Genomic DNA, 17,615 nt, shown 5'->3' with positions numbered 1-17,615 from the left:
GGAATAGAAAAAAGTTTCCATGTCAGGAAGAGAATAGCATCCCACATAATATTACTTGGGCCCAGTGAAGCTGTGATAGTTGGTTTTAAAAAAGGGTGAAGTTGGTCCTCATCTGATTTAAACTGCCTTCCAAAGCCAAAGCAGTGTAAATACCCCTACTGTAAATTAGCATTAGGCTCTCTGAGGCACTGACAATGTTCCATTTCAGTGATTTTTGCAATGAGAAGGAGGGGAATAATGTGGATTTATTTAATCTGGTGAATGTTGGTGCTGTAGAATGACAGTTGCTCTCTGTCAGCATTGTTGAGCTGTGGCGTTGTGGCATCCAGAGAACAACCATTGTACATTTTATCCACAGAGCTGCCATTGTCACCATCGCATTCTGTCCCCCCACTTGTTTGTACAACTGGCTGGTACAATACACTTGCTAAAAATATTGTGCTGTTAAATATTACATGAGTACTTAGAGGCATTCTAATTCCTACTCGCTCTTTTGCCAGTGTGGCTGAAAACCTGACAAATGCCAAATCCAAGAAAAAACAAAAAGAAGCATGTTAGGATGGTAAAGGTTGTGCAATAAAACCAAAACATTTAGGAGAAAGGAACTTAAATAAAATCTAATTCAGTATTCAGAGGGCAGGGGTGAGGCTTTAAGAATGTAATACTTATTCTATTTCATTCTTTAATGAACTGCTGATAAATTTCTATGGCATCCAAAGTCAGCTGAAACCTTTAAGGAAAGGAATGAAAACTTTATTTGTCTTGAGATATTTAAATTTCAACAAAATGCAACAAAATACATTTAGAGTCAAACTAACAAAGGAAGAGAAATTATGGGGTTTGGGTAGAATTAGGTTTGTAAAGCTGAAATTGACTATGTCTTTGTAATCCAAAATATTAAAAAAAAAAAGCTATATTAACATATGGACGCTGCAATGATACTGAAAATACCAACTGCAATCTGAAAAAGTTCTTGTATTGAAGAGTGAAAAAAATTATTGTGATAATGCAGAAGGTACCATATAAACCACATGTAGTTCATCCATGCATACATATACCAACCCCTACATATCTGCTGCAGAAATGTGCAGGGTATATTACAACAGATGTATTGTCAGGCTCACTTTAAAATAAACTTCAGTGCATTTCCAGTGGATGTGTATTTGTCTCTGAAGAGAAGAGTAAAATCTTTGACTCAGGAATTCATAATTTTTCCTACAGTAAGCAAATATGTAAATAAGAGGTATGTTTGAAGTACATTGTAGTTGGAAGTACCTCAAGCTGAAGTGCCCCTTTAAGGAAGCTTGCTGGGCTGCTTTGTAAAAGTACTAAATAAATAACACTTCCATTTAGTGTACTGGTGACCTGGATAATAGATGTAAGCTTGTGATTTGCTATATCTGTTCTGAGGCAGCTGCTGGCTCCTTGGAGGTATCTGTTTTCAGTGGAGCATTTTGAGTGCTCAGTGTCCATCAATTAAATAGAGCTCTCCACACAAAGCTTTACAAGACTAATGCTACTGTGCCCGGAATGTGTGGATTAAACAAAAGATTGGGGCAGTGTAAACATCCTCCTAGGGCTTATTGATGCTGTATTAAATTAAATGCTGATGGATGTATTCAGACTGCTCAGCTGCATCAAGAAAGGCTGTTTGTTTTAAACAGTTAAGCATATAATCTCCTCTTGATGAGAACATGTAGTGCTATTAGTCTTAATGAGAATTATGTGCATACGTTGGACAGGACGTATCCCTGCAAGATTAATGCCATAGGTTGGTATAAAATGTCTGCAATCAATATAAACTCTTTTACTGTGCTGTGAAGCCTTTATCTCCATCTTGGATGCTGTGTTTCAAGCACCCCCACTCATCTGTCTGTATCAGGGCATGTCCACAAGCACTGTTACTGTGAGACAAGCAAGGCAATGGCTTTACAACATGTCAGCACCTTGCTGGTAACAGCCCAAGCTTGTGCCTGCACAGAAAACCCCTCTCTGCTGTTCAAGCTGGCAGAACCTTGCATTGCCCCACTCATCATATAGTCCTCACCTGCACCACCTGCCCTGAGGGAGGCGTAGTACCCTTAGTTGAATGGTGGGAAATAGGGACTACGGGTTATAACTGATCTGCAAGAAGCCTGAGGTAAAGCTGGAGGTTAAATCCAGACAGCCACACCCCCTACTTGGCCTGTGTCCTACCTATCTTTCCACTGGAAGACCACCAAGACAGACAGGTCCCAGGACAGGAGAACAGCAGAATTTCTTGATCTGGAGAAAAATGTGGGTATGAGAGTAATAGGTAGTATAGAACGGAGGTAGTCATTTGAACTTGAAAAATGATAGTGATCCTGCCTTGCTGCTAGTTCTTGTAATTTCACTCATTGCAAGCCAGGACTTCCCAGCAACACTTGTAAACTTTAAGCTCGTGTGTTTTAAAGTGCTCTGTAATAGAGTTCTGACTAACTCTGTTATAATGTGGCAAAAAAAATGTATGCCTTTTTAGATGCATAATTCATCTGTTTAGCATTTCATCCATTGCAAGTATCCATATTAATTTAAAAAATTGTGGTGCACATTTCAGAATAAATTGTAAAGCTAAATGCCTTAGCATGCCTATTTAAATTCAGATCTTTGCTATAAATAAGTAAGTCAAATATTAAGACATTAGAAGACACCAGAAAATAAGGCAGCTTTCATTCCAGCTAATCACTGTAGATATGTTGGTACAAGATGTGTACAAGATTTGGATGTTTCTTGATTTTTCCTACTGCTCTCCTGAGGGTCATTGAAAATGTATGTTATTTCTCTATGCCTCTGTTTCCCCAAGTGGAAATGAAAAAAATGGTTCATACTCCTATGCACCAATCTACAGATGGAAAATATGACATCAGAACAAGTTACTACTATCCTAGTTTCAGTGAATAAATGGGCTAAATGCAATAAATAAATTATAAACATGGTTTTTCATCCAACATTAAAACAGTATGTTTGAGATGGTACACTGCAGATATGGATGGTGTAATGACCAGCCCCTCCAAAAGATGTAAGCAAATAAATTGCTTACTGAAACAACAAGAAACTACCATTCCTCATCGATACACTGTAAAGTTGGTAGCAATATATTCTCGTTTAAGCCTTCCAAATGCTTTCAGGTTGTTTTTTCTTGTCAGGTTTCACACAACAAATCTGACTTAGAAGTCTAGCCTTGCTTGAGTCAAAATTAGGGTGGTTTTAAACAGATTTCTTCCTCCTTTTCTAGATGGTGACAAGGCTGATATTTCTGCTAGTATGTATCCAGACATAAACATCATTGCTGGAGCACTGAAGCTATACTTCAGAGACTTACCAATTCCCGTGATCACCTATGACACCTATTCCAAGTTCATAGAGGCAGCAAGTAAGTATTGCATAGTCATTTGTACCAATCTTTATTTACATTTCCCATTCGTAAAGCTGTCCATGTTAAAGGAAAGCACAGAAGAAAAGCTGGAAAAAACATGGGTGCTGTCTTCATTCCTTCTCCACCATGTCCTTCATTCACATGAAGCTTATGCCCAATTGTTCATCAGATGGGATATCATGCAGGTTAAAAAAATAAAAGTAAATGTATGGTCTCAGAATAACAAACTAGTATCAGAAAGTGTGGTTTCAGTGTCTTTTTGTATGTCAAGATAAAAAAATACTGTAAATCCTGCTCAGATTTTTAGAGAGATTGCCAGACAGTTTTAAATGAGCACTGGTGCTCAGTATGTGTAGGTATCACTGATACCTACATATTTAAATACAGTTGAAGTAATTCCTTGCCATTTCAATCTCTAGCTAAACTTACATATTCGAACATAGTCTTTTAAAGTCATATATCCACACTCCCATCCAGTTCCAAAGGCTAATGGAAGTAATCTTTTGTGATATTTTAAAGGGACAGTTCTGGGCAGAGTAATATTATGAAGCATTTAACAAAGCTTGGGTACTGTACCTATACAGACCTGTAGATAGAGCTACAGACCATGGAGATAACTCCTGGGTGGTCTTTGTTGCTGATTTCTTTTGAAAGATCTTTTATTTTTTTTGAGGATGCAGAAGTTGCTGATAAGCATCACATTTATGAGTGCAATATTTATCCCTCCAAGCACAGTCAATGGCTTGTAAATGATTCCATAATAATAAGTTATCTTCCTGATTTATTGCTGTGTACACATGGAAAGCCCTATTAACATTAATCCTGTTTGGTGTTTTTGCAGAAATCTCCAATCCTGATGAACGACTAGAAGCAATACATGAAGTGTTGATGTTACTCCCTGCTGCTCACTACGAGACACTTAGATACCTAATGATTCATCTCAAAAAGTGAGTTAATTGACATGCAGGGTAATTCTTGAAGACCTTAACAATTTTCTGCTTTGAAAGAGAAATATTACAGAAAATACTAATAAAGCTTCCATTAGGGCACTGCCACTAAACCAGTAATGTTACAGATAAGCAGACAAGCTGTTTGTGTAAGTGCATATAAGCTGTGCACTCATATAGCATAGATCCTTTTGCTGGTATATTATTGCAAACCTTTCAAGAGTTAATTGACATTTGTCACACTTCTCTGAGGCAGATAATATCTGAAAAATACTGAATGGTGGGTACTACAGAGATGTGCTAAAGGTGCTGCTGTGAGGCACCTGACCATGCTTTGCTTCTGCCTCCACTCACCTCCTGTTTTCTCTTTGTGAACAATAACCCTAAAAGGAAAGAGCTGTCTTGTGTGAGTTGTTAGCTCACATCACAGTAAACCAAGAATCAAGCAGGGCCTATTTTTTTATGACTAGTAAAAGCAATACAGGTCCCAGTTATATCTCTCTTGGTTTTAAACATGCTCTGCCTTATTTGCTTTCCAAAACTTCTTTATGCATGCATAAGACATACATGAGGGGCTTCATAAAGCTTCATAAGGCCTACAAAATCTTCAAAACTGCTTAAATTTAATTTTTCTAAGTTACTTAGGAGTGTACTGCCAAGTTTTCCAAGTTTTCAGCTAGGTACCTTGGAAAATTAAGGACTGCTCCAGAAAGGATGCCCAACTTCCACTTGTTTCAAGCAAAACTGTTTTTCAAAACCATGCTAACGCTACTTTGCTGCTTTGGGTATTTACATGCCTCAAGAGGTCTTCTTTGTAAGTATTTAAAAACTGAAGCTGAGTACAGACTGGTGCTGTCATCTCAAAGCCTTCATTTATGGATATATTGCCCAAGATTTTCCTTGTCTCTGGTTAAACTTTGGTACTTGGAAACAACAGAAAAGGGGATAAGGGAGGAATAAAGCTACTGATGTTTTATTCAGAAAATCCTTGATCTCTTCTTAGTTGTCCCACTATTTGCAACACAGCTGTAAATGTGGAGTACTTTCTGGGTTTCATCTACACTATTCTGCACTATTAATGCCAACCTACAAAGAAAAAGACCTCAGTTCATATAAAGCTGCTCAGAGAACTTGCGTGAAGTGCATTTCATGCTCTATTAGGTTCTCATTATGCAAAAACTTTTCCTCATTTTGAATCAGCTCAGGTCATTAGAACTGAGTAATTTTTCCCCTTGATGAGACATTACCTGGCCATGCAGGAGCTTCTTTGGACTGCAGAAATGAGATGTGCAAATATCCACCTGTGTCAGTACATACACATGGACAACTGATGATGACTCACGCTGGCTTTTAAGAAGGCCTGTGGAGGCTGTAGACAAGTGACCTGCACACAGGATCAGTACTTTCATGTCCTGACAGCAAATTTTAATAGACATGTTTGGACTTGCCTTCCTTCTTCTCATGTACTGCAGTCCAGGCTTTGGTCCAGCTGTTGAGCTGACCTACTGATGAGGCAAAAATAGTCCAAGGTACTGATTAAGCTTTCTCTTTCAAATATTTGCCAATCATGCAAAGAGTTTCCTCTCCATTCCCAAATCATAGCTTTTGGTGCCTGCATGGAAATCAAATGCACATCAGTTCCTATGGAGAATCTCTTGGAGAGATCTGAATGTGAAAGAGGAAAGAATCATTAAGGTTCAGACTATGCTGTTCTGTAGGTTAAACACAGAGTTCCAGCTTCAACCCCCTAGGAGTCTTCCTGCATGAATAAAACCTGGACCAGTATAAGGGAGTCTATGGAAAGACTGCAGGGTCACAGCCTCTACCCCACTGCTGTTTCTCAGTCAAAAAGAAACTGCAGAGTTGTTGTTAAAAGCACAGGAAGATCTAGCAGAGGCCAACATCAGCAACGAAAAATGAGTTTTTCAGTCAATTAATTACCTTTCTGATAACTTTGCTCAAAATTGAAGGAAATGCAATAGCATGAGCTGTCCCCCCTGTGGTGAAATACATACAACTCCATCCACACTGACATTGCAGTCAGGCTCTGAATATTCTCTGTGTTCACCCCAGCTGTGCAGCAAGCCCCACACTACTGAACAGAGGTGCTAATAAGATCTGTGTAGCTTTGCACAGCTGTTGAACATCTGTGCTGCATACAACCACAGAGGGAAAGCAGACTGTCAGACATACACTTGCACAGAGGTGGCTTCAGCTTCGCAGCCTTGGTTTGTCTTTGCTCCTTGCAAAGCACTGCTAATATATCTGTGCTGGAAGATGAGGAGGTATCTGTAGTAGGGGCACAAATGGACTTCTGTCCTGAAAGCAAAGAGGAACAGCATTTTTCTGTGACAGAGCCATTCTTTGCAGAGAGATGACAGTAGAACCAAAACCAAGTCATATGAGTACCTTGCAAACAAGGGAAGACCAAAGTACTTCTGGTTTCAGCCACTTTGTGCTCCCCTGATGGCATGAGTGAATCCACTCACAATGCCCAGCTGGGAGTTGCCATGGCTGGGGAAGGTTTCAGCTGCTGCCAGGAGAGCTGTCTCCAAAACCAGATGTGCTTCACCCTGGCAGAGGAGTCGTGTGAAGGAGATGTGAAACGTCATCCAGGCTGTACTTATCACAGCAAATGTCTGGTCCTTGACTGATCAAGTACCATGATGGATCAAGGGACTGTGGCTGTCCTGCACTACAGCGTAAGAGCACTCTCAGGACTGAACTCAATATGCCACTCAAATGGGACAACACTGATGTGATCCAGCAGTGTTACCTGGAGGGAAACCTTGAGCACACCTTGCATTTTCCAGCAGGCCTGACTGATCTTCCAGTCAGGGCTGACTTCCCTGCAGCTTGGCCAATCCTTGGTGGTCTTTGTTTGCTCCAGCCACAAGCAGTCCATTTATTCTTGAATGTACATTATATGATGTATGTCGGCAAACAAAACAGCCTGGGCTCTTCCCTGAAGTGCCTCTGTTCATTTATAGCAGCCTGATTTAAGCAAGTCACCTCTCCAGGCAGGTGCAGGATTCAGCCTACTCCTAAAGTGTCACAAGTAGTCGGAATCACTCAGCTGCTGGTTGGCCTGAGGCAGCCAGCAAGGCAGAACATCCGTGTGAGGGGCGGGGTTCCTGCAGGCTGGAAGCATTGGTAGTCTAAGGAAAATCCATGCCTGTATTTGAGGAGCACAACCACACCCCCCATGTGATACACACCAAGCACAACCTGCCAGAGAACTGCAGTCACTGTAGCATAGAGGACTGTTCCATACATCATTTCAATCATGATTATGCTTTTAAAGAAGAAATTTCCACTAATTCTTACACCCTAACAGACAGTCACATGGAAAAATTACTGAAGAGGCACATGAGAGGTGTTTAAAGGCACTAAAAATCAGAGCCCCTCCATAGTTGCACTGTACTTGTTGTGGAAACAGTTATTATATAAAATAAAAATTGTTGCTGAAAAATGTCATTACATATCAGTGCTTGATGTGAAGCAAGACTAAAGACAGAAATGCAGATATTCTTTTTTTCTGGGAAGCAAGCAACTAATTACTTCCTTTTTCTTATTTTTTTTTTTATTTTAGGGTTACCTTGCATGAAAAGGAGAATTTTATGAATGCTGAAAACCTGGGAATAGTGTTTGGACCTACTTTAATGAGACCTCCAGAGGACAGTACCCTTGCTACACTGAATGACATGCGGTACCAGAAGTTAATTGTGCAGATTTTAATAGAAAATGAAGATGTTCTCTTCTAGTCAGAGAGGCATATCTTCAAAGCCGTTTGTTTTAAGATAATTAGTCTGAAGGAAAAGCAACATTTCTTTAAATTTTTTTAAACAGAAAGGAAGAGTTCCTTGACTGCACTTCAATTTCTGCAAAGTTGCAGATGGATGCCAAAATGTTTAGGGAAAGCCTATGTCTCATAGACATATGCCTCTTTGTAGAAGGGAAAAAGAAGGTCAGAAAAAATCCTCTTACCTTGTATCTTTTGCCTTGTCTCAGATGTATATTTGTTTTGAGAAGTTTCAAACAATTTTATTGTTAACTTATTAAGAAACACAAAACGTATTTTAATACGGCTAGAGAAGCAAAAAGGTACTTAATCAGTGTTACTTGTATACACCCTATACATTTCCTTCTTCATGAGACATAATTATATATGTCAATTGTGAAACAGAACCTATATTATAAAGATATTTTTACTTTACCTAGCTGAAAGAATGGCATTTTATTTTAGCAAACTATAAATCAATGCGGTGCATTGATTATTTTCACGTAATTCTTTCCTGCATTTTTGCTATGATATATTGAAAAAATTGCCACTAATGCAGTATTATCCTGACATACCTCTTCCATTGCAAGTGTTTTAAAGGAGAATACCTTTCTTGTGCATATTTCAGCTTTCCTTAGGTTTCTTTGCATTTAGGCACTAGCATCCTAAGATTGTACACTTTTAGCCATTTACTATTTCCCAAAAAATATAGTGTTTTCTCTTTTTTTTTTCCTCCCATGTCAAATACAGTCTTGAGAATTTTTCAAAAGTCCTGGTGGTAGTATCAGTTTCACATGACAGATTTTTCTTGGATTACAGTAATATATGAGTTACGTGATGCTGGGACACTGGATATTTTCTGGCCTTGTTGAAAGTCAGCACTTTCTTGGGTGAATGATGAAGGATTTGGTTTTTCTGTAAAAATTGAGTTATGTTTTGTCATGTTTCTCTATTTATAAATGTACAGTAAATCTGCTAAAATTGTAGGTATTTATCTTGAATGTGTTTCCTGATGGTTTGTTACATGACAGATTTTTCTTGGATTACAGTAATATATGAGTTACGTGATGCTGGGACACTGGATATTTTCTGGCCTTGTTGAAAGTCAGCACTTTCTTGGGTGAATGATGAAGGATTTGGTTTTTCTGTAAAAATTGAGTTATGTTTTGTCATGTTTCTCTATTTATAAATGTACAGTAAATCTGCTAAAATTGTAGGTATTTATCTTGAATGTGTTTCCTGATGGTTTGTTAAAAAAAAAAAAAAAAAGAAAGAAAGAATGTGTAGGACATGTGGGAGCTGGTAAATTTAATTATTACCAAATTTTAATATTTTTCTCCCCTCACAAACATTGACCTACAGAGTTCATAGTCTAACTGCAACTTATTCCTAATGTTAAAACTGTTTCTCAGCATGACGTGTTTCTGCAAGCATAGAAAATCAACATACTTTACTACCAAACACAATTTTCAGTACAAAAAAAAATCTAATACTCCCTCATCTTGATCATTTGTATCATATGTGTGGTAACTCAATGATGCAGTTTCCTGAATTATTTCAGGGAGCACATGTTTCTATTCAAATTGAAAAATATGTGTAACTATGATAATGAAGAGAGGTAGAGGGTATGACTGTAAATTTGTCGTCTTCTAGAGAAATAACTAAGGGCTAGATAGATTAACCCAGATTTCAGAGCAAATGCTAAATAGTCTGAGTTCCCAATACTTCCATAGATCCTCCTGCCTTGTACAGGACTATTTGTTGTAGGTTATGTACTACTTAATACTGTCATAAAAATGATCTGGAAATGGTTTTATTTTGTGAAGTGAAATATGCTTTGTAATTTATGATAGTGTAAATGGAAGGAAAAATCCCATTAAATGTGTTAAAAGAGTTTTGGTGTCTGTCACTGACTACACGGCAAGCTGCCAAACAAAAATCAATTGCTAATTACCATTCTGACATTGCTGGAAACTTTCCTGCTCAAAAATTTAGAACAGTTTTAATGCATGTCAGAGTTTCAGATTGGCACTAGGTTGCCCATACTACCACAGCCAAGCCCATGCACACATTTATTTTCAGAGACCACCCTGAACCACCTCTGTGCAAAACTTCAAGCAAGCAATGAATCCCAGCATCAATCTAATCAATATCTGAGAAGCAAAGCCATCAGAGTATTTTTCCACACCCTTGAACACAGACATTTGACTCACAATGATTTTCTTTATTTTTTTCTGGTCAGTTCAGTTATGAGGGTTTTTTTAAGGCAGCACACGGGTAGCTTTAGCTTGTCTCACCATCTGGAGTCTCCAACACATGTCCCATCTTAAGGATTTGATGACAGTACAAGGCAGTGTGCCTAGGAGCACCCATGCTTCGTATCTGGAGAGCAGAAGTTTCTCATCTGTTGGACAGAAGAATGAGTATGATTCTGCATCTTAAAACAAATATCTACTAAATTGTTCATGTTTCACTTGGCTAACTGATCAGCCGACGTCCAGCATCCTCGGGGCATATTGAGAACGGAGGTAAAAGGACCCTGTCCCCTCCACACCTCATTAGTGCCACCTTGTGCTGCGCCTGCTTCATCTCTTGTGTTGCACTTGCCGTGGCCATCACTGCTGCACCTGGGATTGAGCTGCACAGCTGAGGTCAGACCGTTTCACATTCACCATTTGAGGAAATAAAAAGGGAGGAGACTTCCCTTTGCAAAACTGACTGCTGAAACAGTAGAAAAATCATATTTACCTTTAATGGAAACCTATACTTCAGTACACAGAAAAAAAAATGGGTCTGACTGGATTAAACCGAATCCTTCTCTTTGCTTCAAAGCATTCAGCAAGAGTATGATGAGTTATCTCACATGAAGCACTAGCAGAGAGTGTAAGAGTCCTTTGGAAGATGCTCCAGGAGGCTGTGTGTGAGCCCATGTGACTTCCCTGCTAGGTCATTTCATCTCGAGTAGAACACAGTTCTGCACCTCTGGGAGCAGCTGAGGTACCAGTGTCTGACTGCAATGGATCCTGCCTGCAGCCAGGTGTTCAGCAGAAACCTTGTTCCCCTCCAGCTACTGGAGAAGGCCTTTGGTGAAACAGCAAGGCCCCTCCTGCAGCCACCCACTCCCAATTCCTGTCTGCCATTCAACCATCCCTATGTTCTGGGTGATGCTCTGTGCCCCCTCACAGTGACTGGGGTGAGACAACTTGCCTTGCATAAGGCAGAAGTGTCTTAGCCACAATCAGTGAAACATTACATCAAGTTATGTTAATGATTTGTAAGGTGGTAGCTTTCCAAAGTGCCGTGGAACAGTTGACATCTCCTCTTTATACTCATCTTTGTGAGACTCACTGCTGTCAGGTTTAAATATTTGGAGCCCTCCAGAGGAGGGCTGAGGCTCCTGAGCACAGGAATTGTTTTCTGACACCACCACGCTGGAGACAGGCAGCATGCTCTGTGTGCACACATGTCCTGAAAGGGCACTGGACAGGGAACTGTCAAAGGGTTTCCTCAAATGAGACACCGATTCGGGGCTCCTCCACCCAGAGACCAGTTGCTGTGAGGCTTAATTATCTCTCTCCTGCTGTCAAATACTGCTGGAATTGGACAAAGGATGTAGAAGTTACTGAGGAAGAAGAGTTTGTGAGGGGGAGGGGGGAAAGAGAAACAAAGTGCATAGTAAGGGAAACTTTTTTTTAATATGAAGTTACAAAGTACAAAGACAGAGCTTTGTTCTCAGCTCTGTGCTGTGCGAGCTGAGGTCAGTTTAAGCTTCAAAACAGGTCTAACAGAGGACAAATCTGGGTGAATTGGAACCACATTCATTTTATTTCTAATGAAGACGTCAGACTACACTTTCCCCCACACTTAGCATTCTCAAAGCTCATACAATATGTGAGTCTTATTGACAGAGCCCGTGCTACAGGGGCACTTGGCCTAAGACCCTGGGAAGGAATGTATCAGGTCTGGGGTCTCTTCTGAAACAAGGTTTTTGACAGACCTGAGCTGTGCATTACTGGCAAATGCAGTACACGGGAGGGAGAAGGGATTGCAGGTGTGGTATTGAGCTAAATTCTGATCTTAGAGAGACCTTGGAGAGGTGCTGGGAATACCTGGAGTAATAAATAGCTGGGCTGAATCATAGAATCACAGAATCATAGAATAGTTTGGGTTGGAAGGGACCTTTAAATGCTATCTAGTCCAACTCTTCTGCAACCTCCCTGCAGGAACCTGTCTGGCCATCTTCTTATCTCTTTATTGGCAAGTACAGAGTGAAGTTCTGCAGAAAAGAGAGGAAGAAAATTCCAGTGCAAATAGACCCCCTACCCATAACCAGGGACTGAAAGCACAAAAACTCTTGAGGAGGGAGGTAATTCACAAACACTTAGGCAAGAAGAATGCCATCTAACTGGATCTTCAAAGCAGAATTACATTGATATCCCTACAGCTATCTAAAGGGAATGAAGAGACTGTAGGGCTGACAGAGATAAGGGTGAGAGCATCAATACGCTTTAAGTTCTTTAGCTGTAGAGATTAATCCCTTGATTAAAGATAATGGTTAAGGTTCAGAAATCTGAACCTTAGGGAACTAAGATTATTGCTGAATGCTCTAGGGGTAGCAGATGCAGGACATCAGTGCATCTTACATGGGGGCCATACTTTACATTATCTTTCTTCAAAAGCATGGTTTTTCTGAATATAGTTGTGCTGATGCTACAGGTAGTGCCAGGACTGGACGTTCAGCACCTGAAGGCCATGGATTATTGCAGGATGTTTTAAGGACTGCAGTTAGGAAGAAAGTTTCTGTCAGATGGAGCCAGTGCTTTGTAAGCTACAGTAGAAATGAACAGCTGCTTATAAGTAGAGAAACTGTCTGGGTTGAGTTTACAGCAGATTTGGGGGTGGCACAAACCAAGGTTGCCACTGGAAGTTGCTTTCACTGCAGGGACTGACAAGGTGCCAGCCAAAATACTCTCTCTTTTCTTGAAAGTATGAGCCATTTGTTACCACTAAAAGGAATGTTAGAATGAGGAGTAGGGTTAGATTTAGGGTTTGGAACTGTAAATCTTGGAGAGCATAAATTGCTGCCAGCCATATTTGTAGATACCTTAATTTCTGTTCCACTGTAGGGCACATATGATGATCAATGTGCATTAAAAAATCCATATTAATTACCACATGCTGCTGCCCAAGAACTTCAGGAGACTGGGCTCCGTAGGTACCCATAACATCCACTGGTAACAGGGTTAGGTTAGGAATCCAAATATTGAGGAACCAGTAATGTCACTGCAAGCTGCACAGCCCTCAGTATTAGGAGTAGGGATGATGTCAATAAGGGGCTATTGTTCATGGCGGGGTTTTTGTTGTTACAAACATGAGTGTCACGGTTGCAATTAAAGTAGGAATTAGGGACAGACCTTGGAAATCTAAAGCCTGAAGGACTGAGTGGTTCCCAAAGTTGTGAAAACTGCAGGATGCTGGTATCACTAATGATCATTCAATCTGTGGATTCTCTGGTTAAGAATAGGGATATTGGATGAACGGACTTTTTTGCAAGGCCTGCAGAGCTAGGAAGGGTAATGGTGTCAATAGTCACCATATATATCCATATTTTTCTCATCTGCTGAAGGAATAGGACCTTAGTTTTATCTTTAGATACTGTAAGGGTGAAAGAGAGGACAAATGTTAAGAGTTTGGGATTAAAAGAATCAGACTGAGTATGCTGCTGGACATACAAATGTAAGAATAGGGCTGGTGTCAGAGGCTGGCTGGGAACTGAAAATTGGAGGAGCTGTGTTTATGGTCTGTTTTGATGAAGTTTTGGCCTTCCTTATAGTTATGAGTATTTTAGGTAAAGTTTCAGAATCTGTTGAGTTCTAAGACAGATTTATTCAGGCAGCTGAACTTCCCATTGAATGAGGATGAGCACCAGCACTAAGCTAACAGCTTGCATTCTGCTACAAGACTAGTTCCCTTCACAGAGCTACCTTAGGGCCTGTGTAAATAAAGATATTGTCTGCCTTAGTGTTGGAAGTAAGATCAGAAAACTTAAGATTATATCTGTGCCAGTCAATGAAATGGAGTCAAGGCAGTCATGCCCAATCCATATCACACTGTACTTAAATGAGGTCCTCTCAGGGGCCCACGGTGTCACCTGTGGCTTTTGAGAGGCTTTTTTTTCTAGAAGCACTGCTTCAAGAATTGTGCAAGGGCTGTGTTTCAGCCCATCAAACTGCTGTTTTCATAGTCAGAGGCTATGATGCAATGCATGTCCTAGACTGTTACATGAGGAGTGGTTGTGAACTGAGTTTTTGGAGGGTGCAAAGCTATGGAGGGGACAAACTTGTGTAGTTTCATCCATTCCACCTAAGGGGAATAATCCTTTGCTCTCACTGCCTTGAAACCATGCCTGACCAGTGCACAAAGACTGACAGAGGCCCAAATTCGAAATTATGCCAGGGAGTCACCACTATAAGCTACATATACCAAGTGCAGGGTTCAAACCCATGCCCTAGTTCTAATTTTTTTTTTTTTCTTGGCAGGGCAGACATAGACTGGTAATGAATACTGTAGATCCACAGTCTTGAGCAGCAGCCTGGTTTCAACAGGGAAGATGGTCTCGCCCATTATAAAAGGGTTGGAGTCCTTCCTGTGGTTATTATAGTAAAAGCTAAGATTTGAGAAGCTGCTAGCACTTGGAAATCTCAATCTATGAAAAATTAAGTTACTGCTGCCTTCTTCTGAATTGGCAGCTTGATACAGATGGGACACAGTTGTTTGTGTGGTCTTTTCCTGTACACAGAAGTCCACAGAGGTTTAAATTAACATGACATTTAGGCTCTGAGACTTAGGAGTTACAAGAACCAGTTTCATTGCTGAATGCTAAAGGGCCAACTTGTGCCAGCAGGTATTAGTGTTGCTTTTTTTTTTCTGAGTCAATTACTCAGTTGTATTTCAGGGTTAAAAGTTTAATTGAAACTTGAAGAACCAAATATGTTGAATATTACTGGGAATATGCACCTTGGCAGAGCTCTGCTCTCTATAGGTGCCAGTGCCATATGCTCTTTTCAGTTGGCCTGAACATGTCCTTGGCCTTAAGGCTAGCATTTGAGAAACCTGCATTTCAAACATCCAGTATATTGGCTGGATGGTCTGGGGTTTCAGGGTAAATGAGAGCTCTGACAGCAATATTCACTAGGGCATTTTATGCTTCTGGGCGTCCCCTTGGTATAATTGTAATTGCATTTAATATCAGAGTTTTGGAAACCAAAGGGTTCCATGGTTTTGGGAAGGCTGATGTCTGCAGTGGATGGTGCCTCTCTTGTCCTGCTAGTAGAGATGGGTCCCCTCAACACAATTAGATGAGAGTGTGGTTTGGCAATCCAAGCTTTCCAGAGCCCAGTTTCAGCTTGAGCACAGCAGGGTCTGCAAAGTTTGGAAAAAGGACAGTGGGAACTGCAACAAGCACTACTCTTTTTTTATTCACTGCAGTAAGTTAGGGGTTGTAAATAAGATTAGTTTGAGGGCTGACATCAAAATCAGTCTTTGAGAATCTATATCTCGAAAATACCAGGATATTTCTGAATTTTGGAGAGCCTGCAGAATTATGAAGAATCTTATGTCAATATGGTCCAACTGTACAAAAAAGGAGCATGTTATAATGTGAAAAAAGGGCCCTAGTGTTTTATTTTGCAGTGTACTGGGGCATCTGTTAGAATCCTGCACAGACACCCCAGCTGGGACTACAAAACCCCACTGCTTTTTATCACAGCCTCCTGCAAAGACAGGACAGAATTTAACTGCAGCATTCTTATTAAATGAATGTGCTGTCCAACTTCCATGCATTGAAATAGGTTATTTACTTTTCTGTTTAAATAAACACTGTAAATGTATGTATCCTGAAAGAATACAAGTACTTGCAGCAAGAAAGGGAGAGAGCATACATTCTCACTGTCAGAGTTGTTTTTGTATAAACACTAACCTTAGTGACAATCTTGTGGAACAGCATGTTGTGACTTTCAAAAGCAGAGCAGGTTTTGCTGTCCTCCTGCACCACCACATACTCATGCAGGCAGCATCCTCCCACTCCCACGTCTCTTACAAAGCTTTCCAAACTGCCTCTCTCTTTTCAGCAAACTCTGCTTTCAGTACACTGTCAAAAAGGAAAAATCTCTCATTATAGGACTCTTTGAAATGGGTTTAACTGAAAAAAAACCACACTGATTTGAAGTAAATTTGGCATTTTGTGAGCTAAGAGGTCAGGTGTATGGTAGCCTATTTGCAGAGTGAAAGCTGTAAAACAAAACCAGTAAAATTTTTTTTTTTTTTTTTTTTTTTTTTGTGAAAAGAGCATTTAAAAATACTACCTTTATTTCCCTTTTTCCCAGGCACTTCCCTGGGACACAAGATGGAGAGAGATGCTGGGGTTGTCTTTCTCTACAGATACAAGTGAGTAGCAGAGCAGGAGAAACTTGACCCTATGGTTTACTGCTGCCCTTGGCCCAAGAGAGCCTGATGCCCTGAGGCTTTGTCTTGGAAAATGTTAGTTGCTTACTTGTTAGGAGGGAATGTAAAGGCTGTCTTTTATCACTGGAAGTTAGTGTTTCATTCCATAGAAGAATTTTTTTGGTGTTGAATTTAATTACTATGATAGTTTGGAGTACTTTCAAGTGTGTATGCTTCCCTAGCCAAAAGCCTTTGCCTTTGAAGAGGACAATCTACAGAGTAACATAAGTGCATCCCCCAGGCTCCTCTGCCTCAGTAGCCTGCATTCACCAATTTCCATACCTCTTTTCTTTATGGACTATTCAGGGAAGCTGCAAGTAGCAGAAGTTGATCTGCAAAAGAAGATGAGGCTGAAATATGATGCTTTCGCACACTCTTCCACACCATCATAGGCATCTTTGAGTGGCTGACTGGGTAGCTGATGGGAAGGGCGTTAGGAATCAAATGCGTATTACATGGCATAGTTCTCCAAGAACAAATCATCACTTGTAACACATGGTGTGGCACAAGCAAATCTTTTTTTCTTCTTTCTGGGTAAATAAAAAAAGTGAAGTCGTTTGTATGGCCATATATCCATCAGCACACATAAAGTCAAAGTCCCAATGCTAAGTCAGTTTGAATACAACTGTCAGTGTGACCTGCAGCTCCACTCGTTTTTTAAAGAAGGGCAGTTAACCACAATTCTATTTTCTTCAAGGCTATAAAATACCCACCCACGCACATGCATCACGTGCACAAACAAAAAGCAGTGATATTTTGTTTCAGCCATGCACGCTGGCAACTGCGCATCCAGCCACCCTCGGCAATCCCGGATCTCACGGCGCTGCTTCACCTGCGCTGAGGCTTCCTGCTCCGCCTCCTCTTCCTCTTCCCCCTGTCTCTCCTCCGCCGGGTCTGATTGCAGGGCACACCGACCCTCCTCCCTGCAGCCCCGCGGACTCGGGGCCGGCCCCTCCTACCCCGTCGCGCGGGAGCCGGGCAGGTGAGC

General features: G+C 40.6%; 1 protein-coding gene and 1 long non-coding RNA gene across 3 annotated transcripts in view; one reads left to right on the top strand and one right to left on the bottom strand.

Moving 5' to 3' along the window:
* CHN2 (chimerin 2) overlaps positions 1–9,148 on the top strand; it is an 89,838-nt gene extending 80,690 nt beyond the window's left edge. For both annotated transcript variants that reach the window (XM_017732164.1, XM_008632017.2), the window contains 3 exons: positions 3,257–3,394; positions 4,239–4,344; positions 7,937–9,148. In XM_017732164.1, coding sequence (XP_017587653.1) covers positions 3,257–3,394; positions 4,239–4,344; positions 7,937–8,108 — 416 coding nt within the window. In that variant the 3' untranslated portion in view covers positions 8,109–9,148. The remainder of the gene's footprint in view (positions 1–3,256; positions 3,395–4,238; positions 4,345–7,936) is intronic.
* A 1,180-nt stretch (positions 9,149–10,328) lies between these two features.
* LOC108446208 lies at positions 10,329–17,609 on the bottom strand. The gene is made up of 4 exons (XR_001861333.1): positions 17,460–17,609; positions 16,910–17,157; positions 16,104–16,274; positions 10,329–10,529 (listed from the first exon to the last, which is right to left on the bottom strand). It is a non-coding gene; the product is annotated as an uncharacterized LOC108446208 (long non-coding RNA).
* Between the last annotated feature and the right edge of the window lie 6 nt (positions 17,610–17,615).

The sequence above is a fragment of the Corvus brachyrhynchos genome, unplaced genomic scaffold (genome assembly GCF_000691975.1).
Source record: "Corvus brachyrhynchos isolate BGI_N302 unplaced genomic scaffold, ASM69197v1 scaffold53, whole genome shotgun sequence".
NCBI classification, from domain to species: Eukaryota; Metazoa; Chordata; class Aves; order Passeriformes; family Corvidae; genus Corvus; species Corvus brachyrhynchos.
The sequence above is the reverse complement of the archived record's forward strand: the minus strand, read 5'-3'. Positions and strand labels throughout refer to the sequence as shown.